The sequence below is a fragment of the Polypterus senegalus genome, chromosome 15, assembly GCF_016835505.1.
Source record: "Polypterus senegalus isolate Bchr_013 chromosome 15, ASM1683550v1, whole genome shotgun sequence".
Classification (NCBI taxonomy): domain Eukaryota; kingdom Metazoa; phylum Chordata; class Cladistia; order Polypteriformes; family Polypteridae; genus Polypterus; species Polypterus senegalus.
The window spans coordinates 75933410-75952941 of NC_053168.1; the positions used below are offsets into that span (position 1 = coordinate 75933410).

Genomic DNA, 19532 nt, shown 5'->3' on the forward strand with positions numbered 1-19532 from the left:
AGGGTAAATACAATACAATACACAGAACACAAGTAATCCTCAATACAATATAATAGTGCAATAGAAATATTACAAGTACAGAGCAGAATTCAACAGTAGAAGATATCACATAATACGATTTTGATTTGTTCAGAGAGTGAACATCACTAGAGAGTGTCTTGATGTGGTAGAAGGTAAGCACAAATTATTCATTAGTCAGACCAGAATGGAATTAAACTCTCTTGCTTTTTCCACTGTGCTGAGTTTGAAATCCATTGCATATGTGTGTTGCATTATGCGTCTGGTGCTGAGCCTGGGAAACTTCTGGCCCTATTACTTTACCAGTAAAGTGACTCATTCCTTATAGGCCTATACCATCAAAAACGGATCACTTATCCTTACTAATAATCCATATAAAATGAATGAGCATTTCTTGAAATTGTATTCTGAGATATTTGCTGAAAATTCTCTTTTTGAAATTGACCCATGTCATGATTTGTGTATTATGTGTTGCCATTTTCACATATAATTTCTCCAACCTTGTCCAGTCCCACTGCCCTCACCCCATTTGACACAGAGAAGGCTATACTTTAGATGATTTAGGGTTTTCTTGGGCATGTCTTAGAAGAAAGGCGGTATGCATAAAGTTGGTCAAGACATCTTTCCCTATTCCCCATCACATCATCATGTGCCATCATGTTCTCAAACTCAGAAATATTCTAGCTATTCTGCATTTATAAAGGTGTTAGACAGGGATGTCTCCAACTACGTTTACCTCTCACCTGTATCTCTTTAATCAACAAAATCATCTTCCTTCATCTGTCCCAATAGTAACCTATGCATTGAGTTCTCAACCACCATACATAATGCTATCAACAATGTTCTAAAGGTTGTTAAAGATTCCCTAGTCTACTCAAGGGCTTCTGGGTTGTGGGCTACTTTCATTTTACTGGAGAAATTGATTGAACAATATTTCAGCAAAAAATGCATGCATTTTATACATTTGAGTGTGCAACTGGATGATATGGGTTGGGCAACATGAGTAACATGACATTTTTTCATGGACATTTTATTATTGTTTGGTGTTGTCTGGTTTTGGTCACTGCGAGCTTCCATTAAAGCATATGCTTTGGTAAATCCATTCTGAATGAAAACATTAAAATTTAATGTTAATTAACGTTTTTTTTCAGCCATTATTAAAAACCACATGGGATAAGTAACATTTAAATAGAATGCCATTTTTGGATGAAATATTCCTTTAAATCAAGGTGGAAAATAATGTCTATGCCTTTCGAGCTAGTGGCTCCAAAACTGATGCAGTTGCTTGGCAGGTGAAAACTTCACAGTCATTTGTATGCACTGATTCCTCTCCTTTTATCTAATCTCCAACTTGCTTATCCAACTCAGGATTACGGGGAGCCAGTGCCTGTCCTGTTATCTTTCAGTGCAAGATGGGCATCAACCCTGGACAGGATGACAGTACTTTCTAACCTCAAGGTTCAATTCACTTGTATTTACTTACACTTGACAGGCTTATAGCATTGAGTGTTAGCAATTCAAGCTCTGTATATGCTTATGTAATGAATTTTGCCATGTTTAAAGGGCAGTGACAACATAGTGACATTTTTTCTAGATGTAAGACAAGAGCTATTAAGGTATCCTGTTGGAGTATGCAATTTAAATTCACATTGTAAAACATCTGTAGCTGCAGTTAATAGTGCTGAAGGGTATTAAAACATAATGTATCACAGTGAATTGTTTTAAAATTGCCTTTTTCTATGTTACTCTTTTGTTATATTGTTCCAATATCAGGGTACACAATGTATGCATAGTTTGTTTTGTAAATACATCATGGGCAAAGGGATCAAACATTTTCTGAAGAGGCAAAAATGGTATTGCTTTCTTTAGCTAAAAACAAATGCCATGCTTTTATATGCAGAAATGGGGTGACTGATGTCTGATCTGTAACTGCCAAATTCTTTTTCATTGAGAGGCATTTTTCTCTGTCAGAAGCTCTACAGCTGCTGCTGAATTTGTTTTTCTTTGCAATTCCCAGCAAACGTCTGTATTGTAAAGCTCCCAATTAGAAATGTTGAAGCTGGTTTTGCATAAATTACCATTGATGCAACATTACACCTTCTTCATTGTATGTTTTCAAGAGTGAAAAGAATGCTGTGTATGAAAAATGGTTCTTTGCATTTGGTTTTGTGAATAGTTTTCTAATAAAAAGTACTGATTTTCTTCTAATTCCTCTTTTAGGAAGAGCTGAGGGAAATGAGAGAGCAGCCCATTGACCCCCAGGCTGAGCAAGAAATAATTAATAGCATTGATGAAGTTTATTTTTCAAATGATTCTTTTGATGTTGTAAATTATGAGCTGGAGGTAAGAATGATTTTTAATTCTAAAACTTAAAAATGTAGTCAACTTTTCTGAACTGACTGTTAAAGCTTAATATAATCTCAGTGATCCGTTAATGCTGTTCCGACTTGGAGTTCATCTTTCTGGCTTTGAATCTTGCACCTAGTCTCCTTCTGTTTGTAGTGTGCATGATCCCCCTGTGTGTGTATGTGGTTTTCTCTGGTAGTCTGTTTGTTTTTTCTCCTACATCCCAAAGAGGAGTTTATTTGATTAATAGGCCTTTCCAATCTGGCTCTGTGTTGTGTGTCCATTAAAGAGGACTGGTGCTCTGTCCGGGGTTGAACTTGATGCTACAGGAAGAGGCTGTAGTGAAATGTAACTGAGTTAAACAAGTTTAGGGATGTTTATATTTTGAAATAATTTCAGACTTTTTTTGTGTTGATTTGTGTTTGCTTTTTCAAATAATTATCTTAACAGTCTGATAGCTCTTTACATTTAGCTTGGATTTTAAAATGGATGATAATTGTACATCCCAACATGTTTATGCGTTTTATGTAGTTCATAAAGCCAGCTTGTTTGTTTCTGCTTGTTGAATGAGCAATCCTTTCAGCAGAACTCCCATTGGCAAGCTAAGACTAAACACTTCTAACGCCACTTAATCTGTTATTGCAGTGCATCCGCATTAAAATGCAAATGTTCTATTTTGTCAATGACACAAGATAATTTTTAACAAATGGTCATCTTCTGTAATGATATTTTTACTTACAGTCTCATATAGTGTCAATTGTTGTTGGAACTTTAATTTCAAGATTTAAATATGCAAAATATAATCCAAAAACAGCCTTTAAATTGTAAATTTAGCTCTCTCTTTTTCTTCCTTTTTTGTTGCTTGAAACTTTTTACTTTGCATTTTTTTCTGTCATGTTCCAATGTTAAAAAGTGCTTTACTTGTTTACCTAGCCTAAATTTGTTAGTTTTATTTATTACATGATGTCACCATTACTGTGTCCTTGACTCACTGAAGGTTAAGATAGTTAAACTTGTTTTATAATTCATAAATAATGCATTCTATGACAATGTGCAATTTAAAACAAATAAATAAATGCATCTATCAAATATATATTTAAAAGCCTATTGTATACACAATTTCCAATCTAATTAATGACTTCTCCTTTCCAGGTAACAGCACTGATTGTGCACAAAAGCTGAGACATGATTTTATGTTTCTTTTTTTTAATATTTGTTTGTTTAATTGTTAGTGCTTTTGGTATGTTGGTATGTTGTCTTGCAACCTAGCAGTCTACACCATATTTATTGGGTTTCCCAAGTATTATAGCAACAGTGTTTGTGTTACACAAAATTGAAACAATTTAATATGCATAGGGAAGCAATTATTAAAACTGTTTTAACTTAAAGTAGAACTTATTTCCACTTTATAGAAAAATATTGTTATGCTTGAAGGAAATATGATACATTGAAATTAATATGTAGTTTAATTAGCATCCCTAATGAGAACACACCCTTATTCTGCAAATGCAGAGACCAAAGTTTATATTAGCACCTTCCGAATACCATGCTCTTGAAGCAGAATCCAATTTTCTTCTTCTGGACAAGAAGCTGAAGTGTTGATGAATCTCTGTTCCAGTACTCCAGCATTGGCTTTCCTGATAAGATTGTGGAGTGAGATTCCTCAGTAAATTGAGCACTATCTCCTGTTACTCATTGGATAGGAATAGGAATCCAACTTAACAGTCTTCAGTGTTCTTGATTGAAAGGCAGAGTAATGTTCTTGGTTTCATTATCATTACCATCCATCTGTATATGTAAAGCCTTATGTCTGAGTGTATTGTTAAAAATGTAGGTGTCATACTCGTGCTGGCCTTCTTCAAACCTTCAGACACAGTTGTTCACTTCCAACTTTGCCTTTCGCAGTACAGAAACCAGGACTGAATTGATTGATTTGATTCAAACCTAGTTTTGTAAAACTTGACTTGCTTGTATGGAATGTTTTTGATTTTAAATAAATTCAATAAAAAAAAAAAAACAGGACTCAATAGTGCTTGTGGCTGCATGAGCCACTTTGATGATACAGATGGGGATAAGCAAGAGCACGTACATTTAATCATAAAACTCAAAAGTATGTAACTCAAAAAATAGGTAGCCTACTGTTATTGTCTCTGTATTTGTAAAATATGTAACTAAAATTCGTAATACAGTATATTGTGGAAAAAAGCAGAAAGACACAAAAAAAAAGGTTTAGGGATCCTCCTCATATATTAACAATATGCTTTTCCTAATAAGTATCGGGCAAGGGAGTACTCTACAAAGACTGAGTTCAGATTGCGACTGACTGTGGGAGGCAAGTGGTTGGCTTCATATTCAAGGGGTAGGAACAGGAGGGTCCAATGGGACTAGGCAGAAGTGAGGTCAATTGGAGGGCTTGGTCCAGAGGCGGAAGTGGAACCCAGTTATTTTTTAGGTGTTTTTTCCTTCCTGTGATCTGCAGAGGTGGGAGAAGAGATATTGGTAAACTTTGTAACCCTGTGAGTCAACTCTTTACCCTTAGTTAAACCCCATGACTGCCTCCCATGCGCATGTATGTAACAATATATACAACAGATGTTAAATAGATATTGTATGTGTTCTTAAAGTTATCATTCTACTCTACTCTTCTATTAATTATATTTCTACTGTATGTTGTGTAAGCTCATATTGATTTATATTTTATTACTTATTCATTATTATTCTTACTTCATTTAATTTGTTTTTTTTCCTTGTAACTATTTTCTTTTTTACATCTTATAAAGCACTTTGAGCTATATCCCATGTATTATATGACAATGTGCTATAGAAGTAAATGTTGTTGTTGGTCCCATGAGCATTAACTAATAATAGGACATAGGTTAAAATACGTTTGCCTGCTTTATACTTTTTTTCTGTAAACCACTAAACAAAAGCAAAATATAGAAAGGCAAACAAAAAGTGAAAAACGCTGTATTCCAAACTCTAAGTAAAATGAAGTGATAGACTAGATTATTTATTTATATTAAGGCTTTTGAAACAACATTATAGAGGCCTGAATTAAGCCAAAGTCCCCATTTTATATCTCGTTTTTTTCTCATCATGAGACTGGTGCAAAAGTGCTGGTATAAAGTTGAAGGCAGGCATGAACAGCATATAAAAGGTGAGTTCAAGGGTAGCACCAGGCCACTACTTTACAGTAGGTACAATTGTGTACATTAAAACATTAGAACACTCTAGACGAGAACAGGCCATTCAGCCCAACAAACTCGCCAGTCCTATCCACTTGTTGCCTCCAAGAAAACATCAAGTCGAGTTTTGAAAGTCCCTAATGTCTTACTGTCTACCACACTACTTGGTAGCTTATTCCAAGTGTCTATCGTTCTTTGTGTAAAGAAAAACTTCCTAATGTTTGTGAGAAATTTACCCTTAACAAGTTTCCAACTGTGTCCCCGTGTTCTTGATGAACTCATTTTAAAATACAAGTCTCGATCCACTGTACTAATTCCCTTCATAATTTTAAACACTTCAATCATGTCACCTCTTAATCTTCTTTTGCTTAAACTGTAAAGGCTCAGCTCTTTTGATCTCATAATTCAACCCCTGTAGCCCTGGAATCAGCCTAGTCGCTCTTCTCTGGACCTTTTCTAGCGCTGCTATGTCCTTTTTGTAGCCTGGAGACAAAAACTGCACACAGTACTCAAGATGAGGCCTCACCAGTGCATTATAAAGGTTGAGCATAACCTCCTTGGACTTGTACTGTACATTCTGTTAGCCTTCTTAATGGCTTCTGAACACTGTTGGGAAGTTGATAGCTTAGAGTCCACCATGACTCCTAAATTCTTCTCATAAGGTGTACTCTCGATTTTCCAACCGCCCATTGTGTATTCAGACCTAATATTTTTACTTCCTATGTGTAATACTTTACATTTACTGAGATAAAATTTCATCTGCCACAAATCTGCCCAAGCCTGTATGCTGTCCAAGTCCTTCTGTAATGATATAATAGATTCCAAATTATCTGCTAATCCACCTATTTTGGTATCATCTGCAAACTTAACCAGCTTGTTACTTATATTCCTATCTAAATCATTTATATATATATATATATATATATATATATTATATATAATATATATATATATATATATATATATATATATATACCTAGCACTGACCCCTGTGGAACACCATTCTTAACATCGGCCAGTTCTGATGAGGTTCCTCGCACCATCACCCTCTGCTTCCTGTGTCTGAGCCAATTCTGCACCCATCTAAAAACATCACCCTGAACTCCCATTTCTTTTAACTTGATGCCCAACCTCTCATGTGGCACCTTATCAAATGCTTTCTGAAAGTCCAGATAAATAATATCATATGCTCCACTTTGATCGTATGCTTTTGTTGCAACCTCATAGAATTCCATGTTAGTAAAACACAACCTTCCTCTTCTGAACCCATGCTGACTGTTCAGAATTTTCCTGTGATGCATGTTAAGCTTACTGGCCTATAGTTGCTTAGATCTGCCCTCTCACCCTTTTTATATAATGGGATGATATTTGCCATTTTCGAGTCCTTCGGAATCTCTCCAGTGTGCAGTGAATTCCTAAAAACATGTGTCAAGGGTTTATATATGTACTCACTAGCCTCCTTAAGAACACGAGGATAAATATTATCTGGGCCTGGTGATTTGTTTGATTTCAGCTTATTTAATCTGAGCAGCACTTCTCCCTCTACAATTTCCAAATCCCTCAGTACCTCCTTAGTAGTCGTGTTTACCTCTGGGAGGTTATCCACTTGCTCACTTGTAAACACCTCAGAAAAATGAAAGTTTAGGGCATCCGCTATTTCATTGTCTGTGTCTTTTAATTCATTTCATTGTCTGTGTCTTTTAATTCCCCTTTACTATTCCTGATGAACTTGACCTCCTCAACTGTTCTTTTCCTACTAAAATACTCAAAGAATCTCTTGGGGTCTTCTTTCGCCTTATCTGCTATATTCCTCTCCAACTGTCTTTTAGCCTCTTTGATATCCTTCTTAATAGTCGCCCTCATGTTCTCATACGCTCTACAATTCACTTTTCAGTCATTAGTCTTATATGCCTTATACAGCAGTTTTTTCCTTTGCAACTTCTTTTTTAAATCTTTATTAATCCATCGTGGAGTTTTTTTTAGTTTCCTATTAATTCCAAATTTAGGTATGTATCTGTCCTGCATTACATGTAAAACATTTTTAAACCTGTTCCACTGCTCCTCGACTGTTTCCACATTTAAAAGCTTATCCCAGTCTATCCTACTTAGTCTTCGTCGCATCTACTCAAAATTAGCCCTACCAAAGTTCAACTTAACAATTTTAGTCTTTGCATCTGTACTCTTACAAAATACTGAGAATTGTATTATATTATGGTCACTTGATCCTAGTGGTTCAATCACCTCTACACCCTCAATTCTATCCTGATTATTACAGAATACTAAATCCAGACAGGCTTCACCCCGTGTTGGTGCTTTAACATGCTGTGCTAAAAAACAGTCGCTGATTACTTCTAAAAACTCCTGCTCTTGTGCTCCTCCATCTGCAAGGTTATCCCAGTTAATATTTGGATAATTAAAGTCCCCCATGACTATAATATCCCCCCTGTAAACTTGACTCCTAAAATAAGACCTCTTTCCCTAATATTTTCCAGGCAAAGCCACATGTCCTCATTCAGATGGGGCTCATCATCCAACTGAAGATGACTTACATTTAAAGCCTGTTTGTCGTAAACAGCAACTCCACCTTCTATCCTTCCTAAAAAATGTGTATCCCTCTATGTTACACAAATCCCCATCTTTGTTATTTAGCCAGGTTTCCGTTATTGCTATAATATAATAATTATGCTCTGCTACATACAACTCCAACTCACTTACCTTATTTTTGATACTTCTAGCATTAAGGCAAGCTATTTTTAGTGTGTTAATCCTTCAACATTTACATGTTTGCTTAGAATTTACATTACTAAATGTAATGTACATGTACATGTACAGGATAAACATGAGGGAGTAAGATCCATACAAATGTCACATATAGCTTCATAATATGCAATGATCTATGATATTTTTTCATGTCACAAATTTTTAAAAAAGACATTTACTGCCTTCTAGTAACATCTATGAAGGCTATATAGTATAAGCATATAAAGAGCAGAAAATCAGTACATGTTGCATTCTTGATTTAGTTCATTGCAGGCTTTCCCAAGCTGACATATTCTCGGCTGAAATGCCATAATGTAAATTGGAGGTGGGTTGGTTATGAGTTTCAGTTAACTCTGCATAGTGAACACAGTTGAAAAAGCAGAGAGTTGAAGAGGATAGGCTAAAGAAAATCTTCTTTATTTAAAGAAATCATAAGCATGCAAAATGTCACAACAGACACGTGTATAACAGACTGGTGCTGATGTGAATGAAACACTCATAAGACCTTCAGGTGCCCACACTAAAGTTTACCATTACCATGATTATTTGAACAAATTTGGTGTACAGGGCTCTTCATTTGAAAATTGTCTCAGAAATTTGCTAGACTCTCTATCAAGGCCAAAGAGGAAACTGTTAAGTCTCTTAACCTTGATAAGTGGCCACCTTTGGTCTGGTTCTAAGGTGCTTTACTTTGTCATCAAATCAAGTTACAAGTTCAGGTGGCAGTGAAGCAGTAATAAAATTGATTAAAAAGATTGACCTCCCTGTTGAAAAGACAGCTTTGTGCTACTTTCTGGAAGAGTTGAAATGCAGTAGCACTTTTTTTGGTCCCTTTATGCTTTGTTTGTAGCTCTGCAGTTTTTCAGATTCCAATCCATATTGTTTCTTATGTTTTGAATATCTTTGTAATTTGAGTGGTATTATTTATGAAAAAGTATTTTTCTGGAAAACATTCTTGTTGGAAAGTGCTTGATTTTTTTCTTTCACAAGCCTATTTTGTTTTAAGCAAAATCAAAAACGATTATAACAGTGATCTTTGACTTTTTGCAGGACTTTCAGGGTCCCTGACCCTTTGCCTGGGAATGTCATATGTAAATGTTTTTGACTTAAGGAAGTACCATACTGAGAGTGTGTGTGTAAACTGTATACATTACTGAAATTATAAATCAAGTAATTTTTCCAACTTAATTGTGTGAAATAGGGGAAACTCAAACTAAGTCTTACTCTGGCTGTCTGCTGTTATGAAGAATTAATTACTGTATAAGGCTAAAAATTGTACCAGGACGCATTGTGGCACACCCCAGTACCAAGACTGCATTTTTTTTTTTTTTTGTTGAAGCTTTTCATCTTAATCCAGGGGTTCACTGTGTAGTGGATGCGGCAATTCACTGTAAAAATAGCACTTGCTCCCAAACAACCTTTCATCTTTATCACATCTAGTCAAGTCGTGCCTGTACTAAAACCAATTACCAAATTTTTCTCCGCCTACATATTACAAAGCAAATAAAAAAAAAAAATATCTAAACAGCAGGCTTCATGTGTGCGTTGGACCAAACCAATTAAAGCATGCTGATGACAGAAATTTAAGCTAAGGTAGGCATGGGAGTAAAAAGTGATTTTTTTTTTTTCCTATTAAAGAATACAGGAAGCAAGATCCTAGTCTAGTAGCAGAATTCAGGTCTATTACAGGGCACTGTACTACACAACAAATTGGGCTGATCAAGATTTGTCAGTCTAGAAAGAAACTTCATCATTACCATAAACAATTTAACAGCCATTTTACTGGTTTAACCAGTTTGGCTGGTTGCCCCAAATCTTTTTTTCCCACTCATGAGGCCCATTATGTTCATGCTATATCATCTGACACCACTTCTAGCCACATCATCTTCAACCTCCCTCTGTGCATCATGGACTCGACCTCCATCTTAGTGCACCTCTTCACCCAATAATCCTTTGTCTTTCCCCCTAGAAGCCCAGACTACCTTATTGTCTTTATCGTCAGCTCTGCCATCATCTTAATCTCATTTTGTGACACTCACCTCTACCTGATCATTCCAATCTCTGTTTCTTCTAGCTTAACTTTATTGGCCTTGATGCACTTCCAAAGCATACTACTACTCAAACAGCTTTTTTTTTTTAATTTTCCCTTCAGTGTCAGGGAGGCTTGTTTAGAAGTCAAAAGCGAGTAAGGTTCCAGGAATTTATTCCGTGTACCTCTCACCCTGTCTGTCATTGCTATGCTGGCTCCTCTTTCTGAACTCAGCATTTCACCTAAGTAGCAGATCACTTATGGTAGCACATTATCATTATGTAGTCTTTCATTCACTTTCTACAAACAAACTTCCCCTTTGTTGCCTACAGACTATCCTTCATACCTCTACATCTTTTATGCACCCATTTCTGACAGTCTGAGCACTGGATTGAGTTTCTCCCAATATCTGTACTATGCATACCTTCTGTCCCATCACCCCCAACTGTTATCTTGGTCTTTCCTGTGTTTACTTTGAGGCCTTTCACTTCCAAACAAGCTTTACATTCAGTATCTTTCCCTTCAATCCTGCTTCACTTTTTTATCATTATGAGATCATTGGTATACAAGAACTCCTATGGCAAATCTTCATACACTTCACTAGTCACCACCTCTGTCACCATTATGAAAAACAAAGGACTCAAGAAAAATCAATGGCTGTAGCCCCACCTTCACCTCCAAGCTTTTAGTGGACCCATCTGCTGTCTCATTCACTAACATCACTGTGGCTATTATCCCTGCCTATTATCATTGTTTTAGCAATTTTAATCACACTATTGTCCTTCACCATTCATGGATACCTCCTCTTACTACCATTCATGCCTCTGACTTAAATATCTCCTAAAAGCAATATTATTAGAAATCAAAAGAGACAAACATCCTTTATTTTAATGGGCACCTTTTTATAGCAAGCACCATTTCAAGACATTGTACAAGAAGAGTTACACAGTGCAACAGTTGATGTATTTCTTACAACTACTGTAGAACTCAGTTGAGTTAATGGACCTGCTTGTGGTCCTATTATAAGCATGGGGGAAAAATTGAACTGCCAGCTTTTGTAGTTTAAAATTCAGTTTCTTAGCCACTATACCACACCTTTGTTCAATACAATAGTAGTTAAAGCATCATAATCCTAAATAATTTATAATCTTCTTAGACAAGTTTATATGCAATATTTCATTAACAGTTGGTTAGCAGTACAGTAAATGCAAGGCTTATTTTTGTAATCCCCTAATGCTGTATAATAGTAATTCAATGAGTAACTGAAGATTAACTACATGTCATTTTGTATAATCTGTTCCATGAATATAAAATGGTTTTTCTGTGATGACAACCTGTCCTACCAAAGTCATTTTCAAATAGCACGGAAAAGTGATTTCATAAACACCTTTAATTATCATAGTCTGATACCTTGAATAAAGCAGTTAGGGTTTTTCTTCTGACATAACCCCTGCTGAAGTGGCAGAATGCTTTCTCCTTGAGGCTTTCCCTTTATCAAGTTAAGATTGATGGATTAGCTTGTTGCAGTCAATGTCAATTGTTATTGGACTTGGCAGCATCATTACTCTATCAGAATTAGAATTCAGGCAGCAGGAAAACAATTATATATTGTGGCCTGTGGGGTTGCAGTTATTCCTTTCACACAACAAATCTCCGAGGTGTAATCCTGAAAGGCACATTATAATCATAGTCAGCTTAACAAAAAGTACTTACTCTATTTCTGCCTCAAAAGCTAGGCCTGAAATTAATGAAACCTCACTGTAAATACTAATTACCCACTGTGGATGCAGGAAATGTAAGTCTTGAATTAATTTCTTAATGAGTCATTAACAGATTGTATGAATAATTTTCCTCAAGTACTTCTCTAATGGTATGCACTTGCGTAACACTGGTGTCATTCTGTGACCCATGTTAAATTTATTCAAATGCATTTTTAAAAGAAAGAACAAGAAAGTTGCATGACAGTAATAGCAAGGCAAGTAAAGAAATAAACAAAGAAATAAATGACCTGAGTAAATGCAGTAATATTTGTAATGCTTTACAGGTAAACATATTACAGGAATATATTGTAAGATAGATAGATACTTTATTAATCCCCAAGGGGAAACTCACATACTCCAGCAGCAGCATACTGATAAAAACAATATTAATTAAATAGTGATAAAAATGCCTTGCAAGTTAAAAAATGCATGGTGGAGAGTGCAAGGCAGGTATAACAGACAATATCATTGTATAATGTTAACATTTACCCCCCCGGGTGTAATTGAAGAGTCGCATAGTGTGGGGGAGGAACAATCTCCTCAGTCTGTCAGTGGAGCAGGACAGTGACAGCAGTCTGTTGCTGAAGCTGCTCCTTCTGTCTGGAGATGATACTGTTCAGTGGATGCAGTGGCATCCATGATTGACAGGAGCCTACTTCGCGCCCATCGCTGTGCCACAGATGCCAAACTGTCCAGCTCCGTGTCTACAATAGAGCCTGCCTTCCTCACCAGTTTGTCCAGGTGTGAGGCATCCCTCTTCTTTATGCTGCCTCCCCAGCAGATCATCATGTAGAAGAGGATGCTTGCCAGAACTGTCTGATAGAGCATCTACAGCATCTTATTGCAGATGCTGAACGACACCAGCCTCCTAAGGAAGTATAGTCGGCTCTGTCCTCTTTTGCACAGAGCATCAGTTTTGGCAGTCCAGTCCAATTTATCATCCAGCTGCACCAGCTCCTTGGTTTTGCTGGTGTTCAGTTGTAGGTGGTTTGAGCCACACCATTTAACAAAGTCCTTGATTAGGTTCCTATACTCCTCCTCCTGCCCACTCCTGATGCAGCCACAATAGCAGTGTTGTCAGCGAACTTTTGCACGTGGCAGGACTCTGAGCTGTAGTGGAAGTCTGATGTATATAGAGGCTGAACAGGACCGGAGAAAGCACAGTGCCCTGCGGTGCTACTGTGCTGCTGACCATAATGTCAGACCTGCAGTTCCCAAGATGCACATACTGAGGTCTCTCTGTAAGATAGATCACAATCCATGCCACCAGATATGAATGTACTCCCATATCTGTCAGCTTGTCTCTAAGGAGCAGAGGTTGGATGGTGCGGAAGGTGCTAGAGAAGTTTAGAAACATAATTCTTACTGCACCACTGCCTCTGTCCAAATGGGAGAGGGATCGGTGTAGCATATAGATGATGGCATCCTCCATTCCCACCTTCTCCTGGTATGAGAATGGCAGAGGGTCGAGGGTGTGGCGGACCTGTGGCGGACCTGTGGCCTCAGGTGGTGAAGCAGCAGCCACTCCATGGTCTTCGTCACATGTGACATCAGGGTGACAGGCCTGAAATCATTCAGGTCACCAGGCCGTGATACCTTTGGGACTGGGGTGTATGGTGTAGTGGGTCCATAGCTCATGTAAAAAGGGCCACTTTTAAATAAATAATCACTGCGCTCGCAGCTTGGTCGTTGTGTGGCTGATGCGGTTCTCGGGACGATTTGCGATGTGGGCGTTTCTCACCTAAGTGCATCGGTGGTAAACTGTCCGCATCCGTGATTGTTCCTGGGGCCGCTGACTTGCCACAGCTGCCATGCCCTCTTGATAAATAGAAGCGCGAGTCAGCTAAAAGGGTAGGAAAAAGAGGAAAAAAAAGGAAGGAAAGAACAGAGGTTGCAGGAGGAAAGCAGGAAGCAGTGGGGAGAGAGAGAAAGTCGGTGCGGGAGAGCGAGCGAGTGAGTGCAGGCTCGCGGCAGCTGAGCAGGGAGCCTGGGTGTTGGGCTGACACCCAGGAAATAGTAGTAGTGGTCACTCCCGCTGAGTGATCATAGAGCTGGATTGACCGGATGGCGGATGACTCTCCATGTAAGGCCGCAGAAGGCAGCGGGAGTTGGGACTTGGGACGTGGTGTCCCCAGTGTGAGAGCCCTGGTCGTTGGGGAATCCCAAGTCGCTGTTCGTGAAGCCTACTAGAGCCAGGAATCAGTAAGGCATCCGACCAGTAGGAGAGTGGAGAGAAGGCCAGCTGCAGGCTGAATGACTCCCCTATTGAGAAGCCCAGATGGGAGGAGTAGGGGAGCTGCCAGAGGAAGACAGACACCGTGCTTGTTGTCGTTTTTTTAAAAGAATGCTTCCTGCATTATTTTAACCTCGTTGTTTTTAAGAAGACTTTTTCTATTTATTGGTTTTAACCTCCACGTGTCACATTTGGTTTTATAGATTATTTATTTATTGGAACTTTGGACACTGCACTTTATTTAATTTGAACATTGTTTTTGTTGTTTTAAATAAAAGCACTTGACATTTTGCACCATCCCTTGCTATGTTGTTGCCTTACTGCTGCTTATCGGTGACATTACCGACGGTGACGGGTTTAAGGGCTCCCAGACAGAAGATGGGAGCATGCAACGAACCCACTTCATCACAGTGTAATGGAAGATGTTTTCCAAAGCCTCAGGACTCTCCCCTGTTCCAGGCTCAGGTTGAAGATGCGCTCTACAGGACTCCCCAGCTCCAACGCACAGGCCTTCAACAGTCATGGCGATACTTGATCTGGACCTACTGCTTTGCTGGCACGAAGTCTCCTCAGCTCTCAGCTTACGTGGGCTGCTGTAATTGTGGGTGGGGGAAACTCTATCCTATGCTGATATCAGCTGAAGGATGGGTGGAGGGTGCAGTACTCTGAGGTGAGAGTGTGTTAGGGTGGTCAAACCTGTTAAAGAAGTTGTTCATCAGGTTTGCTCTCTCCACGTTTCTCTCGATGGTGACACCCGTCTTCGAGCTGCAGCCAGTGATGATCTTCATCCCATCCCACACATCCTTCATGCTGTTATTCTTCAACTTTTGCTCCAATTTTCTCATGTACTGCTCTTTTGCCACCCTGAGCTGGACTCTGAGTTCCTTCTGCAATTGCTTGAGCTCATGCTGATCACCGCATTTAAAAGCCTTTTTCTTCTGGTACAAAAGGCACTTGATGTAATCCATGGCTTATTGTTCGCAAAGCAGCGTACTGTTCTTACTGGAACTACAATGTCCATACAGAAGTTGATGTAGTCAGTAGTGTAATCAACAACCTCCCCAATGTTCTCATTATGAGACCCCTGCAGGATATCCCAGTCCATAGTTCCAAAGCAGTCTCTCAGAGCCTGCTCTGCCTCAGGGGACCACTTCCTGAATGAGCATGTGGTTGTAGGTAGCTCCATCACTCTTGCTTTGTAGTGAGGCTGAAGCAGAACCAGGTTATAATCTGCTTTCCCAAGCGGAGGCAGCGTGGTGGCGCTGTATGCGTCTTTAATGTTTGCATACAGTAGGTCAATAGTCCTATTTCCCCGGGTGTTACAATCCACATACTGGGAGAACGCAGGTAATTTTTTTTCCAGCGTCACATGGTTAAAATCCCCAGAGATTAGCACAAGCCCCTCGGAGTACTGTATGTGTAGTTTAGCAATAGCGGAGTGGATGATGTCACACATTTATGTGTGCACACATTTAAGTTAATTTAAAATAGTACTCATTCATTCATTCATTTGTTCTATAAACCTGCTTTGTCCATATCATGGTCACAAGGTGCTGGATCTTAGACTGTTTTGGCAACAGCAGTAGTATGGTAGGAAGCAACCATTATCTAATCCCATCATGACCCCAGTGCTTAACAGAACATCTTTTAAGTTTAGTTTAAGTTTTTTTTAGTTTAAGGCAGCTTTGATATACAGTAATTCATTTTTTTTTCTCATATTTTGGCCCCACCTTCCCTTATAGATGTATGACCTCAGGCAATTAGGTGTAGTAAAAGACAAGCAGGAGTTAAGTTACAACTTAAACAATGTATTATTGATAATATTCATAAATAATAACAATATGCAAAGTACATTTGAATATTGGCAACCATACAACCTGATAAATGGTGATGTGTAATTCAGGTGACACACAGACTTGTTAGTTACTTAAAGGCATCATTTTGTGGTCAGCTTTCTTCAGAACAGGCTGCGTGCCTGTCTCAATATGGCTGCTGACCTGTGCTTTTCATTGTGTTGCCCTTTTCAGTTTATAGTGCGAGATGTTCTTTCATCATTTTGGTGATCGAGAGAGAGAGGGGGTTAAAGAAATCAAATTTTTAGGTTTTCTGCCCAACCCCTAGAGCCAATAGGGCCTTGTGGTACTTAAAGGCTTTTGATGCAAGACAGTTCCAAACAGCCATACTTCATACCAATGGGGGACAGAATACCCTCACACCTGCCCCTAAAACCATGTGTTAAGGTAAAGCTTGGCAGTTAGACAGCCTGGCTTTCCTGTGGCGGTCGAGAGAGAGTCCTGCAGAGAAACATTTACCAAACTTGTTTGAGGCACTTCACCCAACCCTGTCTTAAAATTACAAAGAGACTAATTCTTAAAATGGGGAGAAGGGGTTCTTAAACCATTGTTGTTATTATTAATAATGGAATACTAATATTACATTGCTTTGTCTAAGTTACAAATAAAGGCATACAAAATATTTATGAACTTGTTTGAAAAATTTTACATCACAACACAGGTAAAGGTTGATAATCAAGTACTCATAAAGAAATACCATCTCCAAACAACTTTTCTCAATCCAAAGTGGGCCACACCCAGTGAAAACAGTACTAAAGGAATTCAGATGAAGCAGACTTTACTGTGAGGTTTTGCCATACTTTGGTTGGGGAATGCAAGAAAATGTCTTGCGATATATATGTTATTTTGTAAGCGACACCAGTTAGCACTATGGAAATTTAGATAAAGTAATGTGAAGTTTTGTCATACTGTGGTTGAGATATATAAGAAAATAATCTCAATGGAGGTACTATTTTGTAAGTAGAATTTAAAGAATAAACAAAAATGTGTAAAACATGTGCCTTTTATGTTTTAACTGTTTTTAACACTGGGAACTACATACTGTGTCTTCAACAACAACAACAACAACATTTATTTATATAGCACATTTTCATACAAACAGTAGCTCAAAGTGCTTTACATATTAAAGAATAGAAAGATGAAAGACATAATTATAAAAAATAAATCAACATTAACATCGAATAAGAGTAAGGTTCAATGGCCAGGGGGGACAGAAAAACAAAAACTCCAGGACGGCTGGAGAAAAAATAAAATCTGTAGGGATTCCAGACCATGAGACCACCCAGTCCCCTCTGGGCATTCTACCTAACATAAATGAAACAGTCCTCTTTGGATTTAGGGTTCTCGCAGAAGGGCTTGATGAAGATGGTCACGTAGACTTCTTCCTTTTAATCTTGTGTTTGTTTTCATGATAGACTCCGACTCCCATGCGGTATACTAAATTAAATAATAAATAAATGTTTTTTATTCCCAATATTACTTGGTGTACCATTTCAAATACAGTATAATCTGAATTTATCATTCAGACCATTTGTGCATTTCCTGAATGCTCTTTGTCATCATGTGATTATTTTATAGCATTGTGACTGAGGCTATAAATACCTTTGATGGGATGTCAGACCACCAGAAGGCTGATATGCATTAGTGACACAAACATGACCAACAGGGGTGAAAGGCCTTGAAAAATACCCCACAAACCAGATAAGGACCTTCTGTGGTCTTTATAGATATAGGCCACACTCCAGGCAACCTTTCTCCAAACTCCTTAGGCAGGTTATGGTCTACACAGGTCTAAAATTGTCCAAAATGTTTTAAATGTACAAAATACTGTAAACAAATAATATTTAAATAACAAAACAATGCACAATAAAATAAACCAAAAAAAGTAAGAGGAAAATAATGAGGCAAAAATTCAAATAATTCAAAGAATAGAGCAAAAATCCTCCAAACCAGAAAACCAAAACAGTACTTACCGAAAATGCTGTTAACATTCCAACAATAATAATCTGACGGATCTGCTCACTAGCCTGAAATATAAGAGATGAGGATGGTCCCTCAGGAGTGAGATCAGCGTTAACCATGCCTCTCAGGTTCCACACCCAAAGAACATAAGAAATCTTCAATACACAATACATAAAAACTAAATAATAAATTAATACAATTCTAATAATAATTACATGAGAGCAGAAAAACACCTAAAAATAATCTTTTCCAAAGCAAAAAAATGACAACAAAAAGGGAAATACACATAAGCCAGGGAACAAACCCTGACTGTAATATAACTAAAGCATGAAAACGTCCTAGGTCACTCCTTGCAGATCAATTTATACTTACATTTAACATAAATTGCACTTTTTAGTATTGGGAATTCAGAGTACCTAGAGAGTACTGCACAAACAAAGACAGAATCAAGACAGACAGTAACTAGGATGGGAATCAAACTTCAGATTCTGGAGCAGCAGTTCAATCCATTTCAGTACTGTATAGTGAATGCTGATTTAAGAGCAATGAAATCTATGTATGTTTTGTTTGGTGGGAGTGGGTATGAAAACCTATTATGATGCTCTGAATATACAGTATTCTTATTTTTCCAATTGATTATTAATTAATATGTTGTATTTCTGATCCAAAAACATGAAGGGTGTACAGAGGCAGGGCCTGTCTTCTGTAATCTTCAAACATGCATTTCCTCTTGTATAAAAATAGAGAAGTGCTATACTGGACACCTATTTGGATATATATTTATTTGTACTCATACTTTTAAGAAATACTGCAGTGCAGATATTTTTCCATTTAACAACTATAGTCATGAAACTCCTTTGGGCTGATTTTGTATTTTTTGCGCAGGACAGCTCCTGGGTAATATTTGTGTGGTCTTTCTATATTAGACGTAAGGCAAATTGTCCTAGGAAAGCAGGCTTATGCACAAGCTCAAGGATTCCTTAGTAGACTGAAAATAAGAGATAAGAAAACAATCTTATCCTCACTACTATACAATTTGTTTTAACACTTCGCTGTCCAAAATATAGGATTCTTTTTGTGTCAAGTCCCTTGGTTAGTAATGGTTATGTAATGGTCTGTTGACTAAAGTTGACATGGTAAGGCTGAAATAATTACTGGGTTAGTCTTTTAAAACTTTAGCTATAAAATTTTACTTCAACCCTTATTATCCCATATAAGGAAATTAATTTGGTTTGTGCATCAACAATAAGCTTGCATAGACATAGGTTTTTGAATATTTAAAGATAAGGAAGAAGACAATACAGGAACCACATATGAATGCCAACATGCATGTATATATTAAAACTAGTTTGTGTGTCTATACATCTATACTAATAAAAGGCAAAG

At 37.7% G+C, this 19532-nt stretch overlaps 1 protein-coding gene across 4 annotated transcripts in view; it reads left to right on the forward strand.

The window, feature by feature from the left end:
• The window catches only part of vps50 (VPS50 EARP/GARPII complex subunit), a 391193-nt gene that overhangs the window by 70731 nt on the left and 300930 nt on the right, over nucleotides 1-19532 (forward strand). For all 4 annotated transcript variants that reach the window (XM_039737505.1, XM_039737508.1, XM_039737506.1 and 1 more), the window contains exon 3: nucleotides 2239-2361. In XM_039737505.1, the coding sequence (XP_039593439.1) occupies nucleotides 2239-2361 (123 nt within the window). The remainder of the gene's footprint in view (nucleotides 1-2238; nucleotides 2362-19532) is intronic.